General features: G+C 43.2%; 2 protein-coding genes across 3 annotated transcripts in view; both read left to right on the forward strand.

Moving 5' to 3' along the window:
- The first annotated feature begins 860 nt into the window (after positions 1 to 860).
- On the forward strand, positions 861 to 13,023 carry gpr78b (G protein-coupled receptor 78b). Its single transcript, XM_080199330.1, has 3 exons — positions 861 to 1,987; positions 3,067 to 3,180; positions 12,789 to 13,023. The coding sequence occupies exons 1-3, from the start codon at positions 1,320 to 1,322 to the stop codon at positions 13,021 to 13,023; spliced, it is 1,017 nt and encodes a 338-aa protein (XP_080055456.1). The 5' UTR covers positions 861 to 1,319.
- A 97-nt stretch (positions 13,024 to 13,120) lies between these two features.
- Positions 13,121 to 19,959, forward strand: part of cpz (carboxypeptidase Z) — a 57,004-nt gene continuing 50,165 nt past the window's right edge. For both annotated transcript variants that reach the window (XM_080191926.1, XM_080191934.1), the window contains exons 1-2: positions 13,121 to 13,183; positions 14,033 to 14,213. In XM_080191926.1, coding sequence (XP_080048052.1) covers positions 14,126 to 14,213 — 88 coding nt within the window. In that variant the 5' untranslated portion in view covers positions 13,121 to 13,183; positions 14,033 to 14,125. The remainder of the gene's footprint in view (positions 13,184 to 14,032; positions 14,214 to 19,959) is intronic.

The following is a 19,959-nucleotide window of genomic DNA, read 5'->3' on the forward strand; positions in this document are numbered from 1 at the left end:
TGGAGTTATGAGGCTATAAATATTTCCTTCGGGCCATCAGTATATGTGGAAGCGTGTACCATAACATAAATACCAAAATGTAAATACGTTGGCAAAAAGAAAAGACCATTGGCCCCAATTAGAGTGTTCCTTTAGACTTTCACGTCAACTGTTGCAGTCAATCATTCTAACATGACATTTCCGTGCATCTCAGAATAATCAATTACCCTGAGGTTCTAACCCAGGCGATTACCCCATATCCTCACGGTGCAATTATATTCAAATCAATGATATTGCATAAGAGGTCGCAAAACAAAAACAGTATAAATACCTATTGTTGGGTGTGTGGCTGTCTATCACTGAAGTAGATTTAATTTGAAGTGTTGTAATGCATGTTACAGTCAACGAGGTGACACCGCGTATCAGTCCACGGTTGTGAGAATGTAGACAGTTTACAATCATTCGGCAGCTTACCGTTCATTCCCCCAATCCCAACCAACTCATACAAAGCAACAGAAACAGGTGGCCAGTGTAAACTTATTGTTTTTTAATGCTCTATTACAAGTTAGTAGTTTCTTTTTCCTTTTTTTAACTAAACAAGCTAAAGCACACCCTCCGGTAGAATTTCCCCTGTTGTTACCAAGCTTATCCTGTGCTACTTCAAAGCGTTATGATTAAATGATATTCCTGTCTACGTGCGCTTCAGTAAGGCTACAAAACGTCACCGCTGGCATGGAAATAAGACAACTCCAATGAGGACACAAGGCGCCACCCTGACTTGGCGAGCAGCTTGGTGTCTTCAGGAGAATCCTCTCTCCCACTCTGGAAGGTGACAAGGAGCTCTCGCTCACTGTCTCTCTGCAATGCCACTCAGTCTGAGACCCAGGCTCCCTGTGCGCATGACTCGGGCGCTGTTGTTGGACCGAGCTGGTGATGGGAAGGCGACAACCGCTGTCTATTTTGGGGAGAGATCAACACTCTGTGGGCTCAGTTCGGCGCTGCTGAGGTGCGGATAAAGGCTGAGCAGGAGAAGCTGTGCGGTGCATGAAGTCCTCGTTAAAGGAAGCCGGCTGCGCTGATGAGTAGAGCAGGGACTGAGGCGAACGCCACTTTATTCCAGCCAACAACTGGACCTTTCAAACTCTTCACTCCTCCTTCCTCCAGTCGGGTCCGGCACTTTGGACAGCTCCGCTTTCTTGGGCATCTGTTGAGCGCGATTTCAGAGAGGGAAACAAAATGGGCATTGGGGAAGGTTATTAGTGGCTGATGTGCCAATTGAATTTTTCTGCAGGTAAAAAGGATGGGCTTTGACCTGTTGCTATAAGGCGACCCTTTGAGAGATGGACTTGGCAGAAGTTCTTCTGGTGCTGTTCATCATTGTGGTGCTGATCGTCTCCTTGTTGTCTAACTTGTTGGTGTTGATATGCTTCATCTACAGTTCCGACATCCGCAAGCAAGTGCCGGGCATATTTATAGTTAACTTGTCTTTCTGCAATCTCCTTCTCACCGTTTTGAATATGCCAGCGACACTGCTGGGGATTGTCAAAAAGCAGGCGCCGTTTGGCGACTGCATCTGTCAAACAGTGGGCTTTTTGGAAACATTTCTCACCACGAACACTATGCTAAGCATGGCAGCGTTAAGCATCGACAAGTGGATTGCCGTGGTTTTCCCCTTAAGCTACGCCAGCAAGATGAGATACAAGGACGCCGTGCTTATGATGAGTTACACTTGGCTCCACTCTCTCACTTTCCCCGTGGTGGCAGCTTTCTTTACCTGGGTCGGTTTCAATAACATATACGCATCGTGCACTTTGCATCTGTCAGAGGAAGTGGAGAGGAGACGGTTTACAGTGTTCACCATTGTCTTTCACGCCACCAGCTTTATGCTTTCCCTGGTAATATTGTGCTTTACCTATCTGAAGGTCCTGAAGGTTGCACGCTTTCACTGCAGGAGGATAGACATTATCACCATGCAGACTTTGGTTTTACTGGTGGATATCCACCCCAGGTAATGCCATCTGACTTCTCAAACTTTTTTTTTAATAATCTGTAACATGCCGGTTCCCTATGATGTGGGCAGCGTGACTACTGAAGGCAGTGTGGGTGCCACACGATGTGTTTCAAGTGAATTGTTTTGACTTGAGCACAAGCACGTCTTGTGTTCTAAGAGAGATTCGCGGTCCTATGGAACATCTCCGTTCTGCATGGCGTCCAGTTATTAAATAAGGTTAAAGAATCATATAATCTTCTCTGGAAGGACACCATTCTGTTCCTCTCCTTGCGCTGACTCGTTGAAAGATCTATCCGACTAGTCTGCACTTTCCCCATAGCCCGCAATGTTTGTGTTCCCTTTTTCAGGAATATATCAAATTCCCTTTGGAAAATTACTATTGCATCTGCTTCCAGCAATCTTTCAGGCAGTGTATCCCGCTGCCAAAGAAGTGATAAACTTCTTATCATAACGTTTCCGAACATTCCGAAGATTAATATTCAACGGTTGTTGACTTATACTCCAGTGTTTATTATTGCCATTGCGTGTGTTTTGTGTGTGTGTGTGTGTGTGTGTGTGTATACAACGTGCCACAAAAAAGTCTCACAGTATATTGGTACCTTTGTTCCCCTTGGTAGTAGTTGATGTGGGAATTTTGTTATAAAGTGCATCCCCCTCCAAAACAAAAACAATAAAATACAACAAACTATTATTTTGAAGATGGAGAACACAAAACAAATTGGTTTTGCAAACGCTTCAGCATCTTCTTGCGTCGAGACATCAGAGGATTTGGGTTGTTCACTGAGCAGTCATACCTATCCCAACCACTTGTTGGGAAACACAGTCATGGCTACATTAAGGCAACAATGTGTTCACAGTGAAGGCATGAAACCATCTGATTAATATTTCTGGCTTGGGGGGAATTGTGTCCCTTAGTACTGACTGGGTTTTTTTAAACAAGCAAGACGAAGTAAGAAGTGTTATTTGCTGAGGTGATTCTTGTTATGGTGGAAAGGCCTCGGGACTCCCCGCATGGAGGTAGGAAAGTACACCTTGGCACAATGTGGAATTAAACGCTCTTTCTCTTGTCATTTTAGTGTGAAACAGCGTTGCCTCGCGGAGCAGAAAAGTAGAAGACAACGCGCAACCAAGAAGATCAGCATTTTTATAGGGTCGTTTATTGTCTGTTTCGCTCCATATATTATAACCAGGTAAACAAAAAACCAGATATCGATAGTGTGATCATTGAGATTTTCTGAATTAGGACGTCTGGGGAATAATCTCGTCTGATTGAGACTTCGCAAAAATCAGAAATAATGCATTCGTGAAACAGCTGTCGTGACATCAAGCAGTCACTTTGCTGTGTATTAATTCCCGTCTGGGGAGGGCAGATGTGGGGTTGGGGGCGGCGGGGCGCTTATGCACAGTGAATAATACAAGCATTAGTCCCAGCGGTTGGACAATTCTGGGACTGTATTCGGGGCACACGTCTAACCCAATGAATCATATCCAAGTTAAGGGGAATGATTGTCTCTCTGTCAACCCCTCCCCAATAACGGTACCTACCTTGAGCCCATCGCTTATTTGTCCCTGTTAAACAAGCAGCCCGCTGCCTATTTCTGAAAGTCAAGAAAGTGGGTCTTCGTTCAAGTGTAAGTGTGTAGCTATTGATAGTCCTCCTGGAGCTGAAAGTATGAAAGTGCCTTTCCTGAAGATGTATTGACAGTGAAACACCACTACAGAGCTAACATCACACTGTTGCGTCGCAAAGACCAAGTACCGCGCTGTCATTAGTTGAATACTTTATTCACAATTCACCACTTCCCCATGAACATTTCAATGATCCGGCCTTTATTGATTAACATTGTAGCTACGGTGTGACTATTTAGGAAATATTCTCTACTATCTAGTGAAATATACAACTAGTGAAAGGCACCTTGGGTGGTAGGAAATCGGGTGGTAAGTCAAAGTTCACAGCAAAACAGCAAGTTTTGGCTACATCCCATGCCTTGACGAATGGTTTGCAAGGCATCAGTGAAAATGCATTGAGATCCCTTCCAGAACCCATAATAATAACACATATTGATCCTGCCTTTTAGACTGAACCAGAATCCCCTGCCAATAGCAATATGGACCGCAAACGCTGCATCATAACTTATCTGTCGCAGCTAAGAGCCGACCATTCTTAATAGGTCATGTCAACTGCAGTCTAAGAAGAAAGCGGGTGTGTGGGTTGGGGGGAGGGGGGGAGAGCTTCAATTGATGTATAATGGATGTGTGAGCAGAGTGTAAATCACTGTCACAGAATTACAATAGCATGCGAGAGGATCAGTGCAAACTGCCATGTGTTAGACTGGACGGAATGCGGGGCATCACAAACAAACGCGAGCCATTCCTCGTCTAACATCCGCTTATAGATACTTGCAGCTTGACTCACCAGACCTGGAATGTGGCTATTTCTGTTCCTCATTGAAACTCTTGGTTCAGAGACTGAGCGCGGTGTCCCCACCCGGGACGGTACTAGAAGAGATCAGCTAAATCAGGAAGAGAGAGATTAAATATGGATTTTTTCAGTTCATTATGGAGGTCATTTTAACCTGATCCAACCTCCACTAAAAAGTAAAAGCCAGCAGTGTGTGAACTGGACAGCCAATCCGACCCCATCAGTTGCAGCAGCTAGGTTAGGTTACAATTCTCCTGAGGCACTGCCCCACACTACAGGACAGTTACAATCGACCCACTGGGTGGTGTGAGTTTTATCTCTCTTTTAACATCTGAATCAACTTTGTGAAGTATTGTTTGGAGACAGAATCTTACTCAGTGTGATAGGAACAGCATACACCCTTTTCAGTTAATTATAGCTTATTACTGAAAATATACAAGCTGGGTTTCACAGCACCATGTCCAGTCTCAGACAAAGATAGTGACCTACCTCTGTATTTTCCTACAGGGTCATAACAACCCTCCTCTTCGCTGACAAAAAAGCGATCACAGTCCATGAAATATGGCCATGCCATTTGAATCATTTCAAATGAATGCTGACAGTCTCTCTTAAGTGCCTCACAAGCGTATCGACAAGGCTTCAGAATCTTATTGTTTTCACAACGTGGAGCAATGATGGAGCAGCCCAGCAACTTGAGATCAGTATTGCACTCTCCATTCAGCAAGTTGTCCAAGACACTGATCAGAACATACTCTGCACTGATCTCAGCTTCTGTTCTTGATACTTGACCAATCAAGTTAGGAAACATAGTCTGTGAGTAAGACCCACCAGAACAGGAACTTAGATAGTTAATCGAACACTCTCCTGTAGAAATATAAAATGGAACAAATTAGTTAAATTAGCTGTTCACTGCCATGCTCTGAGGTAAATTATGGTAAAGGATTGAACAAGTCCTACTTTTGAAAAGTATGCATTGGCCATCAGTACAGAAAAGAAACAGAAACCAAGTTTGACTGTGTGGAGTTTGCACATTGCATGGGTTTCCTCTGGGTGTTCTGGTTTCCTCCCACAGTCCACAGATGAGCAGAATAGGTGGATTACCCATACTAAAATTGTCCCTTCATGTCCCAAGATGTGTAGGTCAGGGGGATTAGCAGGGTGACTACACAGGGTGACCAGGGTAGGGCCTGGGTAAGATAAACAAAAGGTGGGTCAGTGCAGATTGATGGGCCAAATTGCCTCCTGCTGCACTATAGAGATTCTATGATTTTGGTTTTGTCAGGCAACGCTAAATCTAAGCTTCAAAAGGTTCACATTTACATACATTCAATTTATTTAAGTTTTGCAGCTGGAAAAAAATTGGAAAGGTTAAGCATATCACAGTGACATTATCAGAATTATTGTAATTATATTTTACAAGGTAATATGCTGTTTGACTTCAATCTTCATCATAACCGGCTGTCTTTATACAACAAAGTCACGGCAATCTTGAAGTTATGAAATTTGTACTATAATTTTTATTTGTGTGAGAAATTTAGAATTGTGACAGGTTATTTGCCTTTCTGATTGATAAAGTAAAAATATCATTTCTCGGCCTTTTGGCTAAGATTAAGCATAGAATCAAGCCCAAGATCAAGTGTAATGCCAGCTCTTGTCAGCTTGGATCTAGTATGTCTCTTTTGTGGACACCATGAATTGGATTCAATACACATTGATTTTTGGAGCAAGCAAGGAGATGGATTAAGGGCTTGCCTATCTATTCTACACACCAGCTTAGTAACTCTGAGAAAGGGATAAAAATGGAAAAAAGATCTAATATCATTTAATTTGAATTTTTAGTATCTATTTGTTCATGGGGTGGAGCTAGGCCAGCATTTATTATCCATCCCTAATTGCCTCAGAAAAGGTAGTCGTGAACTGCCTTCTTGAACTGCTGCGGTCTTGTGGTGTAGGTTCATCCACAGGTTCATCCACGGAGGGAATTCCAGGATTTTGACCCTGATATAGTTCCAAGTCAGGTTCATGCCTGACTCGGAGAGGAACTTGCAGGTAATGGTATTCCCATATAACTGCTACCCTTCTCCTTCTAGGCGGCAGAGGTCATGACTTTGGAAGGTGCTGTTTAAGGAACTCTGGTGAATTGCTGCAGTGCATTTTGTAGATGGCACACAGTGTTGCCCCTATGCAGTGGTGGAGGGAGTGAATATTTACTGTGATGGATGGGGTGACAATAAAGCAGGCTGCTTTGTCCTACATGGTGTTAAGCTTCTTTTGTGTTGTTGGAACTGCACTGATCCAGGGAAGTGGAGAGTATTCTATCACAATCCTGACTTGTCCTTGTCGAGAGTGGACCAGCTTTGGAAGTCAGGAGATGAGTTCATCTCCACAGAATTCATAGGCTCTGATCTGTTCTTGTAGCCACAGTATTTATATGGATGGTCGAGTTCAATTTCTGGTCAATGATAATCCACAAGATGTTGATAATGTGGAATTCAGCAATGGTAATGCCATTGAATGTCAAGAGGAGATGGTCAGATTCTTTCTTGCTGGAAATGGTAATTGTTTGGCACTTGTGTAGTCTGAATATTACTTGCCACTTATTTTACTAGCCTAAGCTTGAATATTGTCCAGGTCTTGTTACATTTGTACATGAACAGCTTCAGTATCTGAGGAGCTGTTAATGGTGGTGAACATTGCAAACAATCCCACCTCTCACCTTACGTTGGAGGGAAGGCCATTGATGAAGTGGCTGAAGATGCTTGGGCCTCGGACACTAACCTAAGAAATTTCAGCAACATTGTCCTGGGACTGAGATGATTGATATCCAATAACTGTCTTCCTTTGTGCTAAAATTGTTTGTTTGGATTGATCTTAAGTATTGTGGGTCTGTAGCATTAATTCTGGTGTGTTCTGATACAGGATCATTTTGCTTCTCTGTAGCCACTTGACTGAATGCCTAGATTGTTGGAATTTTAATGCAGCTGGAGAATACAGGTGTGGCCAATAGGTTCACTTTATAATTATTATTTAATACCTCATTACAATATTTCCAAGTCCAGAAAATGATAGTGAGATTGATGAAAAGCATTTCAACTGTGCTATCGTGTCTGTGAAAATTAACTCCTTTCTCAGAATATGAATCAAATCAACACAACAGTAAGCAAGAACAGTGTTTGAGTTAGAAGTGTAAGGAAATATTGAACAGACTGGGATACGTTTTTCTAAGGCAGAAGGGTAATCTGAAGGAGGTCTTTAAGATAATGGAAGGTTTGACAGAGTAGATGTGGCAAAAATGTTTCCACTTGTAGTAGAGGCCATGGATGACTTGTCCAACATCCACTACTGCCTGAGCACAACTTTCCTGTAACTAAATATTTGGAAGACCAAAACTACTTTGACCTTCGCCAAAAGATATTCTCCTCTTGCCACTGACTCCATCTTTATCCTTTGGCAATTGTCTAAGGCTACGTCAGGATGTTCTTAATTTTACTGTCATTTTTCTTTTACCCTGGAATGGTTTCCATTACATATCCATGCCATTACTAAGATAGGCCATCTTCATCTCCATAACATTACCCAACCTTTTCCCCCCGCCTCAGCTTGCCTACTGCTGAAATGACCACCCATACTTCAGTTACATCTAGTCCTGACTATTCCAATGCTCTCCTGGTCTCCCAAACTCTACCCTGCATAAACATATGTTCATCCAAATCTCAGGTGGCCATTTCTTTACATGTACCAAGTCATGTTTAGCTTATCAACCCTATGCTTGCTGACCTGTATTGATCTCCCTGTTAAACAAAATCTTAATTTAAAACTGTTCATCCTTGGTTATAAATTCCACCATGGCCACATCTATTAGTAGCTCTGTAACCTCCTCTGACCCCTCAACCCTCTGAGAATTTTGTGCTTGCCAATTTAGACCTTTTGCATGTTGCTGATTTTAACCACAACATTCATGGGCTATGCTTTCAGCTGATAAGGCTGTAAATTCTGGATGTTCCCTCCTAAATCTTTCCATATCTCCATGTCTCTTTCCTCTTTTAAAGCAATCCTTAAAACCTATAATTCTGACCAAGCTTTTTTTTTCATCTGACCTAATATCTCCTTATGTGGCTCGATGTCAGAGTCTGTTAGATAAATGCTGTGGGACATTTTTCTGCCTTAATGATGTTATTTTTGCTGTTGAAAAGTTCCATCACATGAGTTGGATAAGAACAGTCAGTCTCACCATGACTTGATTTGAGATTCATTGGCTGATTCCTTGGGATCTGTTAAATCCAATTAAAAATGTGTGAAGTGTTATTAGCCCATAAGGTTGTCATTTGGTATTTCTGACCTTGCCTTGTCAGGCTGACAGCAATTTTCAGGAGGTGAAATGTGACAGAAGATGAAAATAGCTAACAGAAAATATACACGGAAGAAACTATAACCACACAGCAATTCAGGCAACATTTGCAGAGAGGAATGACCAACCTATAATTTAAGCTTTGGGTGAAATTGGCAATCCTAACACAAATTGCACTAATTAGCTCAATAAACTTTTGCTCAAGCTTCCACGCAAACATACTTGTACATTGACAGATGTAAAATCTTCCACAGACTAGCACAATCAAGCAATATTTTAGAATGTAATTGTTTGTTCTTTTTCTTGCATTAAGCAATATTTCTTGATGCTTTTCGAAGTTGTGATCCATAGCAATTTTAGCTGAAAAGTAGCTGAAAATGAAAATGACTAGGCATTCTTGCTAATTAATGTTTTTAGCAAGAATGCCTAGTCCACCAATTGTAAGTAACTTGATTTCAACTCACTGAAAGTTGTGTTAGAAAACAGTACAGAATGAGTTAACAGTTTCCTTTTCATAGTATTGTAACAGCACAGAAGGTGGCCACTCAGCCTATCTTGCCCATTCTGTGCAATCCAGTCAGTCCTATTTCCTATTCCATCCCAGGAACCCTGCAATTTATTCCTTTCAAAGTACTAACTCCATTTGCTTTGATAATCATGAATTATCTCTGCTTCCACCATGCCCTATGGACAATGAGTTCTGGGTCATTATTATTTGCTCTGTGAAATATCTCTTCCTCACATCTCCCCCTGCTTCTCATGTCTAAATGATAGACATCCGTTAGTCTTTATAGCACCAACTAATAGGAACAGTTTTTCTTCCTCTATCTTATCTAAACCTGTCAGAATCTTGTATACCTGTATCAAACCTCTTCTGCTTCAAGGAGAACAATTTGCAGCTTCTCCAACCACACTGTATAACTAAAAATCCTTCGTCCCTGGGACTATTCCACATCTCCTCTGTACTCTCTCTCCAGGCCCCTCGTATCTTCCTGAAGTATTCTGACCTGAACTGGACCTGATGAGTCAGTTGTGGGTTAACCAGAGCTTTATAAAAGTTCAGCATACCTTTTATCCTTTTTGTAAACTGTGACACAATGGTTAGCATTGCTGCCTCGCAGAGCCAGGGACCCAGGTTCAATTCCCGGCTTGGGTCACAGTGTGTGTGGAGTTTGCATGTTCTCCCCATGTCCGCGAGGGATTCCTCTGGGTGCTCTGGTTTCCTCCCAGTCCGAACTATTTGCTAATTAGGTGCATTGGTCATGCTAAATTCTTCCTCAGTATACCCAACAAGCACCAGCGTAATGATGACTAGGGGATTTTCCAGTAACTTCATTGCAGTGTTACTGTAAGTCTACTTGTGACACTAATAAATAAACTTAAGTATGTCTGTTTAGGAAGCCCAGTTTCCCATATGCTCAGCTAACTAATCTTAGAATATGTCCTCTCACCTTCACTAATGTATGCATATGAACCCCAAGGTTCCTCAGTCTCTGCACCTTCTTTAGAACTGTGCCATTTAGTCTGTATTGCTCGCTCTGCCAAAATGCATCATGGATATTTCTCTGTGTTAAATTGCATCTGCCACTTGGCTGCCCATTCTGCCAACCCAGTTATATCTAATGGGCTGGTATTATCCCTGCTGTTTATCAAACCTCCAAGTGTGGTATCCTCTGCAAATTTTGAAACTTTACTCTGTATTCTGCATTGGTATATCCTATTCAGTTCCTTATAGATTACATATTTAAATACTTTCCAAAGCTGCCTATTAGCATCCCGTGCCAAAATGTATTTGTATTTTAAAGGCTGCCTCAAAGAACAATAGTGTGGTTAATGGAAACTCACAATAATAGTTCATTGACTGGGGGTAAGGCCAGTTGCGTGGGTGAGCCAAATTCTAGTATCAACCAGCTGCCAAGATCGCAGAAACTGCTGTGGCCTGGACGGAATTTGCGCCCGAATTTGAATGAATCGTACTGAAAACTCCGGCATAGAGCCCTGTTGCACACATTGTTCACACTTCCTAAAGGAAAGCACTTGGAGATAATCGGTATTGATTTAGTAATTTCCCCAGTCAACATCACTGGTACATCAGAAGCGCAATTGAAACAAGGAAAATCGCACGTGTGGGCAACAACCACATCGAAATGGACCAACAACCTGGAAACTAGCAGACAAGGTGGTAGTCCATTTAGGTTACTGACAAGTAACACTGAACACATTATGTTCAGGGACGAAAATACCCACCTGACTTTTTGTGAAATAACTCTGCCGTTTCTGCAAACGGAGTGTTGCTTTCTTCAAACATTATCGCCAAATTACAGCTGAAGAATGGCAGACAGGACGCCCGGTGAAAAGTCACTGGGTGAGGGTGGAGTCAGTCTGAAAAGACGAATGGCAACTGGGAGAATAGCTTGGCGTAGAGGGAGTGGGGAACACGGCAGACTGAAATCCCTGAGGGGGTTGGCATTTAGTAACCCCGGGTGGTAACACTCCGCCAGCTCTGAGCTGTTGGTGAATGAACCATGTCGCACCATTCTAGCTGTGTGGAACACCCCAAGGGGCCAGAGAGCCTACACTTTACCTCGATGCTCAACGGGGCCATGAGGGGCTGATGTGAATCTTAAATTAAAGCCGGAGGACTCGCCCAGTATGCGAATCGCATTTCTGAAGTAAGATGTTCACTGCAGGTTACAATCACTCAAATAACAAGCAGGTTTTATCTCTCGGGTTTGTTTAGAGAGAGTTGGGTGTACTCCTACAAGGAACGCAGAAAGTTAGCATGTTGGTGCAGTAAGCATTTAGGCATGCAAATGACATCTTAGTTTATACTGCAAGAGCATTGACGTACAAGAATAATAAGTTGTACAGGGTTTTGGTGAGAGCACATCTGGAACATTGGCCAGAATTCTCCAATGCCAGCGAGAATTTCATGCTCCGCCAAATCTCCACTCACTGCAGCGGGACTGGAGAATCCCAGCTGCGGGCGGGGTCGGAAAATTCGGCCACTGGACACTCTTGGTCTCCAGATTTGGGAAAGGATATACTGGTATTGAAGGCAGTACAGCAAAGGTTCACTAAATTAGACCCTGGGGATGGGTGGGCTGTCTATTAATGAAAGGCTGGATAAATTCTCTGGAGTTTAGAAGAACAAGACGTGATCTCATTGAAACCTACAAAATTCTGATAGGATAGATACTGAGAGATTGTTTCTGCTGTTTGGGGAAACACTGGAGCACAGTCTCGATGTGAGGGGCCAGTCATTTGGGAATGACATGAGGAGAAATTACATCACTCATAATACTGTGAATCTTTGGAAGTCTCTACCCCGGATAATTGTGGATGTTCCATCATTGCATATATTTAAGTCTGGGATAAACACAAATTTAACTTATTGGGGAATCAAGAGATATGGGGAGCCCGTAGAACAATGGAAATGAAACCCAAGATCAGCCATGATCGCAATGAATGGCAAAGCAGGCTGGCTGGCAAAGTGGTCGAATCCTGCTCCTGTCTCAAGTGTTCTTGTGTATCAGAAGCAGATACTACTCAAATGGATAATTTCGTCTCCTAATTGGGGAGGAGGGATTGCTTATGCAAGGGAATTAAAGATGCCAGTGGCCCCTCCAACTGGGAAGACTAGATAAGGATACGCTGATAGATGGAGTGGGCTGAGAGGAAACGAGTGGGGAGCTTAAACACTGGCAGAAATAAAAGGTACCCAACAGTCTCTTTCAATGCTCTAGTGGGAAAGAGCAAGGTACTGTTGGTGATTTGATTACATATAGTTACAAAGCCAATGAGTTGAGTGGACCCAGCACGTCTTTAATGCATCTCCTTGCTTGCCCTAAAAACCAATTTAAATTGAATCCGATTCATGGTCCCCACAAGACAGGCAAACAAAATTCAAGCTGACACTACAAGGCACTGAACATGATCTTGGGCTTGATTGCATATACACCACAGGACTTGAAAGACATCACTAACGAAGTCTGGTTTTCTGTACCCCCCCACCGCCCATTTTACAGGTTGATAGAGCTGCTTCCCTTTGTGACCGTCAACCACTACTGGGGAGTTCTCAGTAAGTGCCTCGCCTACTCCAAAGCTGCTTCGGATCCTTTTGTCTACTCGCTGCTGCGCCAACAGTACAAGAAAGTTCTACTCAACATCGTCAACCGGATGCTGAAGAAGGATTTGTATCCTTCCTCTGGACACAACAGCTCCTTGGATACGGAGAACGACTACTGTTTGCAGAGAATCTGATTGGGGGGGTGGGTGGGGGCGGGGGGGGCTTGAGCCGTCCAAAAGTGATCCCTTAATTTCACCAACTGTAAATCAAAGTCCTGGCAGTTGGAAGCCCGTGAGACTGCATTGCACTTTTTGATCATTCCAGTGTTATGAAGAAAACTACGAAGAGCCAAAGGCAAACGTCTTTTTATGATATTACCTATTTTATTGAAAGAATGTATTATGGTCCGAGTTTCCGTCTTTTTCCGTAAATATTTGTATTTTCGCAGTTTTGTGCAAATTACTATTATCAAGCTTGAGTATTTATATATACATATATATATGGGGAAGGGTTGTCTGTTGAGACTAGCTGTTTGCACTGTATCACTTAAAACTTTGTTAAGGCTTTCCATAGAGCAGTTACAGACTGGATACACTTATCGAAGAGGAAGATATTATTCATTAGAGTCAGTCCTGTGCCAAAAAAAATTAAGCATCCACAATCCTGTTTAAAATGACAGCAACGACACAAAGGAAAACGCGGTTAAAAGATCGAGGGCAACTCCATCAAACATTTCAGTTGAACGGTGTCCACAATGTAAGTTCAAAGTTGTTGTTCTTAGAGTAGATTTCAGGGCGGCGGAGGCCGTTGTGAGATTAATACTGGACTTGTTTACGGTGTTTACATTCGATGTGAGCTTCGCCACAGATTAATGGAACAACAATAAAACTTTCATGAGACCACTTGCTGCGTGCACAGGAATTTTATTTAAATCACGAATCTGTCGTTTGAAGAAACATTTCTTTAAAAAAATGGTAACAGTTGCAACAAATGTTACAGTTACTACCGATTGTGAACTATGTGTACATTTCGCGCACTGGTTTCAGAGTTCTGTAAGTGTGTGTGAGTGAGGACAAAAACAGTTACATTTCCCATCCAGACTGACTTGGTTGTTATTCCCGATTGTAATTGTACCTCCACGTGGCAATACGGTAATACGATATTCCGCCGTAATTCTTATAGAACATGCACATTGCCTTTCAGATGCTACTTCAGATGCAAGGGGTGCACACATATAATTGAAGGCTGACGTCTTAGTGCCATTTGTCAGAGAGCAGTGCGGACAAACGGAGCGAAATGAATTGGGTGGTGTGCGCTCTGCCTGTCCTTCTTGTGACAATAGCGCGCTGCGCTCCCAAGTGTGAACTGGCTGATCAAGCACGAGGTAAGAAAGAGTGATAACTGTGTGTGTGTATGTATGTGTGTGTATGTGTCCATTTACACCGCATTCCGAGACTTACTGAATTAACCAGGAAGCTTGCTTCACTGCATCTTGTTACTCCCTCCACGATGCCCGGCTGTTGGTTAAACTTTGCAATTGTTTCTAAAGCATCAGTTTGTATTTTGGGGGTGAATTGTTTGCGGGACAGTGACATCGCGGACTGCAATCTCAGGCGAGGACTTTTACTGCCTCCATCCATCAGACAGCACTGTATGCGAAACGTATGGACTTCTCTCTGGGAGGGGGGGGGGGGGTGGTGGTAATTAGACATCATATTAAAAATGTCCAATTGCCAGGGTTGTAACGCTCAATCTGGAGATTCTTTCCTTCTGGGACATGAAATAAAAATGATAAATCCGAAGGGTTTGCACGTTAATCTTCAAGATGGCCCAAGTGTTCAATTACTTGTGCCATCGTGGCGATTTTGAAATGCAGGAATTGCAATCAGGAAACCTTTAACTTTGCAACCCCGGCGCAAAACAGCCTATGTAATTCTTAAAGCTCATACCACATGGATTAGGATCCAGTGGCCCAACGCGTATCGACCTCCAGCAACAAACCTTATATTCGCTGTTATAGTCGTTTCCACATCTGGCAGGCACAATCCCAGTCACATCTGGGGCATTGATAACCGGCGTGCCCCCCCCCCCCCCCCCCTCCCTCAACCATCACCGCGTTTGCTTTTACCAGATGTTCGCAGACTGCTGGAGAAGTTGGACTTCTCCAAAGTGGCCGAGAAGCGGTCCCTCCGTCCCCCGTTATTTGGCAATTGCCCAGCCGTTTGAGAGAGTGTCCTCAGCATTTAAACAGGGGTTGCGTTCAAATCGAGAGAGCATGAGCACCGCATCTGTGCTGGAGTCTCACTTCTAGGCTACTTTTGAGTGTTTAAAGTGGAACAAACCGTTGCAGAGACAGCTCAGAGGATGTAATTTCTGGACTCCGTTCCTACAAACTAAAGACACGCTCTGGATACCGATCACTGTTCCAATCGGATTTTCCCCTTGCTTCACTTTTCCAGCAAATGCTGATTTCCTTCCCTGCTTAAAGGCATTTCTAAAACCTGAAGTCAAAAGGAAAGAAGCAGATATCACATCGGCACACTCTTTTTCCAAATCCAAATCAAACGCTTCAGTTCTGCGTTGGTCTGTGGAGGTTTCACTTCCAAAAATCCTGTGCCTTGTGAATAACTTTGTTTTTTTGTTCCTTTTCCTCCAACTTCGTGGGCATAGCCTCTGCTGCCACCTGCTGCCTTTAGGGCAAAGTGCAGAAAAATGTCAGGGTGTCAAGCCAGGATAATTTTAATGATCGCGCCGCCGCCTGCTGGAAAACTGAAATAAAAGAAGGAAAATGCTGCAAAATTCTCTGTAGGCCAGGCAGCATCTCTGGGAGAGAGAGGGCGGAATAATATTTGTTCTTAAGATTATTTACTAGTGTCACAAGTAGGCTTATATTAACAGTGCAATGAAGTGACTGTGAAAAATCCCCCAGTTGCCACACACTGGTGCCTGTTCGGGTGCACTGAGGGAGAATTCAACATGGCCAATGCACCTAACCAGACCGTGGGTTAAAACGGGAGCACCCAGAGGAAACCCCACACAGACACAGGGAGGATGTGCAGATTCTGCACAGATAGTGACCCAAGCTGGGAATTGAACCTGGGTCCCTGGCACTGTGAAGCATCAGGGCTAACCACTAATCTGTCACAGAGAGCTGGAATTGAATACTAGGCATGAGTTAAATCCCACCAAAAGTGTAGGAAATCCAAAGTTTCCACTCTCCTCTGCATCGAATGGGCTGGAATTTTATCCTCAAAAATAATTGAGGGGACCAACCAACTCCGTCATTCCCACAGTTATTGGGTGGGTTCCCAATGCTGTAACCTCAACCAGAGAATCTGCAACCTTGGAAAGGATGGTAGTCCCACAATCTGAGGTGGATGTGCCTGCTGAAGGATGGTGATCGCAAGTGTTATAATTTATTTACTTGTGTCACAAGTAGACTTACATTAATACTGCAATGAAATTCGTGTGAAAATCCCCTAGTCGCCACACTCCAATGCTTGTTCGGGTACACTGAGGGAGAATTTAACATGGCAAATGCACTTAACTCACACATCCTTGGATTGTGGGAGGAAACCAGAGCACCGAGGAAACCCACGTAGACAGGGGGAGAACGTGCAAACTCCACACAGACAGTGACCCAAGCCGGGGATCGGACCCGGGTCCCTGGTGTTGTGAGGCAGCACTGCTAACCACTGTGCCACTGTACCATCCTAGGGCATCAGTATCTTGAGATGCCCCCCCCCCCGCCAAAGATTGAAATTTGAATTACAAAATAACTTGAGCCACAGTTGACAGGTCAAAATTGTAATGTGGTAACCGCTCCAAAGGATGGACAGCGGTTATAACTGTGAACTGCTGATCAATGTTGCTCCATCCACAGGCACTTGCCGGATTTCACACTCACTGTCTGTTGCCCAGGCAGCATCCACAATCAATAGGATCCTTACAGTGCAGAAGGAGGCCATTTGGCCCATCGCCTCTACACCAACTCTCCAACAGACCATCTTACCCAAGTCCACCCACCTCCCCTCGTCCTAACCCCACAATCCCACATATTAACCATGGCTAATCCACCTAACATACACATTTGGGGACACTAAGGGCCAATTTAGCATGGCCAATTCACCTAACTTGCACATCTTTGGACTGTGGGAGGAAACTGGAGGAAACCAACGCAGACACGGGGAGAACATGGAAACTCCACACAGACACCCAAGGCCAGAATCAAACCTGAGTCCCTGGAGCTGTGAGACAGCCATGCAAATCACCATATGCCACCCTATCAGCCCATTAGTAGGCAGTTGAATATTCAGATTGCTGCTGCATGGGAAATCTGTGCTGGTGATGACGAACTCAGAAGCAAGAATGTCTGGACTGTTGACCTGGCACCAGGATCTCTGAATTTGCTGCCTTTAGGCCCGCCCCAGCTGGATAGGAAAGATTCCACTCAACAGGGGCAAGTTCAGAAGCAAGCAGGTTCAGCTCTTTCTGACATAGGCCTCATGTCTGCAGCTAGTGTGGCCTTGGGAGAACTGAGGCCAATCACAATTATTCATGGGAGGGAAAAAATAGTTGAGACCAGAGCGAGAGGAGGTAAGTTCAAGAATGAGATGAGGAGAAGCTACTTCTGTCAGAAGAATGGGGATCTGTGGAACTCACTGTCCCAAAATGTAGCGGAGGCAGAACCAATCAACAGACTCAAGAAAGAAATATATATGTTTATAGTGAAAAGTGAGATAAAAGGCTATGGGGAACAGACAGAAAAGTGGAGCTGAGACCAGTATAAAATCAGCTATGATCAGGTTAAACGGTGGAGTGGGTTCAAAGGGATACTCCCACTCCTAAATCTTATGTTCCTATATTCAGTTCAAACTGAACACAGGTCAGAAACATGTTTTTCAAAATGTAGTTTTGAAACCCAGCTCTGCTGTTACTGGTATAATTAGAATTCCATTTTGGAGAGTACAGAATGAGTTCAGACCAGTTCACACATGGAGACAGGGGACATGGCAATCGTATTAGATAAATAGTTTGCCTCCACCCTTACAAAAGAGATAGATTCTGCCCAGAATATGATGAGAGATGAAGAAATTCTGTCCCTAAAAGAGTTCAAAACTGATAACGAAGTGTTGAATAGACTGTCAGTACTGAAAGTTGACAAATGCAACCGGATGAAATCCATCCAAGGGTATTGAAGGAAGTGAGAATGGAAATTGCAGCGGTGCTGACTGTGATCTTCCAATCTTCTCTAGACCCAGGGGAGGTGCTAGAGGACTGGAGATTTGCAAATGTTATACACTTTTCTAAAAAAGATTGTAAAAATCGCCCCAGCAATTACAGGGCCAGTCAGTTTAACCTCAGTAGGCAAGCTTTTTGAAACAATTATTTGGGATGTAATTAGTGGGTTGATTAGGAAGTGGCAGCATAGATTTCTAAAAAGGAAATCATGTTTAGATGAACTTGCAAGAGTTTTTTTGAGGAGGTAACAGAAAGGTTTGGTGAGGGTAGTGCTGCAGATGTTGTGTATATGGACTTTCTAAAGGCATTCAGTACAGTGCCACTCACAGACTTATGAGAAAAGTTATTGCTCATGGAATAAAATGGACAGTACCAAAATTGACTGAATAATAAGAAGCAGAGAGTAACGGTTAATGGATATTTTCCAGGCTGGAAGAACGTCTAGAGTGGTGTTCCCCAAGGGTTGTTGTTGGGACCCTTGCTTTTCCCAACATATATTAATGATGTAAATCTTGACAATTTCAAAGTTTGCGGATGACACAAAGTTGTAAATTGTGAGGACGTAGAACTTCAAAAGGACATAGAAAAGTTGGCGGAGTGGGCAGATGGGTGGCAGATGAAGTTCAATGTGGAAACGTGTGAAGTGATGCATTTTGGTGGGAAGAACATGGAAAGACAATATAAAATAAAGGGTAAAATACTACAAGGGGTGCAGGAGCAGAGGGACCAAGGTGTATGTGTGCATAGATCATTGAAGATGGCAGGACAGGCCAAAAGAGCAGTGGCTTTATTAATAGCAGCATGAGCAAGAAGATTATGTTGAACTTGAACAAGGCACTGATTAGAGTTCAGCTGGAGTATTATGTATCGTTCTAGACACCTCACTATAGGAGATATGTGAACACATTTTGAGAGTGCAAAAAAGGATGGTTCCAGGGATGAGAATCTTCGTTTACAATGATAGATTGGAGAATTTGGGACTGTTCTTCTTGGAGAGCACAACCACAAGATCCCACTGGCTGTAATGGCAGGGAAAGTTCAGCCCACGAGGGGACTGGACATAATAGATAGGGAGAAACTGTTCCCACTTGTAAAAGAATCAGGAAAGACAGAGCATAGATTTAAAATGATTTGCAAAGGAAGCAAATGTAATGTGAGAAGAAGTTTTTCACACAAGTTGTTGAGGTCGACAATGCAGTGCCTGGAAGTGTGGTGGAGGCAAGTTTAATTGAGCCATTCAAGAGGGCATTAGATGAGTATTTGAGGGTGTTAGATGATTGCTTGAATAGAAACAATGTGCAAGAGTGTGGGGAAAAGACAGGGGAATGATGCTGATTTGGATAGCTGCTGCAGACATGATGGGTCAAATGGCCTCTTTCTATTCCATAACAATTCTGTGATGTGGAATTCAAGAACAGTTATACTGGTTTCATTTCTAACTGAACTTGAAGATTAAATTTGTGACACAGGTATCTCATTCAGACCAAATGCTTGAAATTTGTGCAGTACTGATATTGGGTATTTAAATATCGGGCAAATCTCATGCCTGCTGTCTCCTCTGCATGACTTCACTCCAGACAGAAACAATCAGTTTTTGGGACAGGGAGAAAGAGTAAGTAAGAATACATCTTGCCGGGGAACAGACTAGGAGCTGTTCACTTCCCTACAGTTTCAAGCTGCTATTATGCAGAGTCTGAATGCAGTCAGGGAAGATGGAGGCTTGGGAAAGTGTCTGTAACCTATCTGTAACCAGCTATACTTCGCAAAATTCAATAACCAGCACATGGACAAGAGTATTCAAACTGTGTCCAATATGATTAATGAGACATACTAATAGTTAACAATGCATGTTGTGACACAGAGATCAGTGTGTGTACAGTCTGATAACT

Source organism: Carcharhinus amblyrhynchos, chromosome 1, assembly GCF_965287045.1.
Source record: "Carcharhinus amblyrhynchos chromosome 1, sCarAmb.v2.hapA, whole genome shotgun sequence".
NCBI classification, from domain to species: Eukaryota; Metazoa; Chordata; class Chondrichthyes; order Carcharhiniformes; family Carcharhinidae; genus Carcharhinus; species Carcharhinus amblyrhynchos.

Coding starts and splice junctions, on each gene's coding strand:
- gpr78b (XM_080199330.1), top strand. CDS start 1,320: ATGGACTTGGCAGAAGTTCTTCTGGTGCTGTTCATCATTGTGGTGCTG. Junction 1,988..3,066: donor CTGGTGGATATCCACCCCAG/GTAATGCCATCT, acceptor TTGTCATTTTAG/TGTGAAACAGCGTTGCCTCG. Junction 3,181..12,788: donor GCTCCATATATTATAACCAG/GTAAACAAAAAA, acceptor CCCATTTTACAG/GTTGATAGAGCTGCTTCCCT.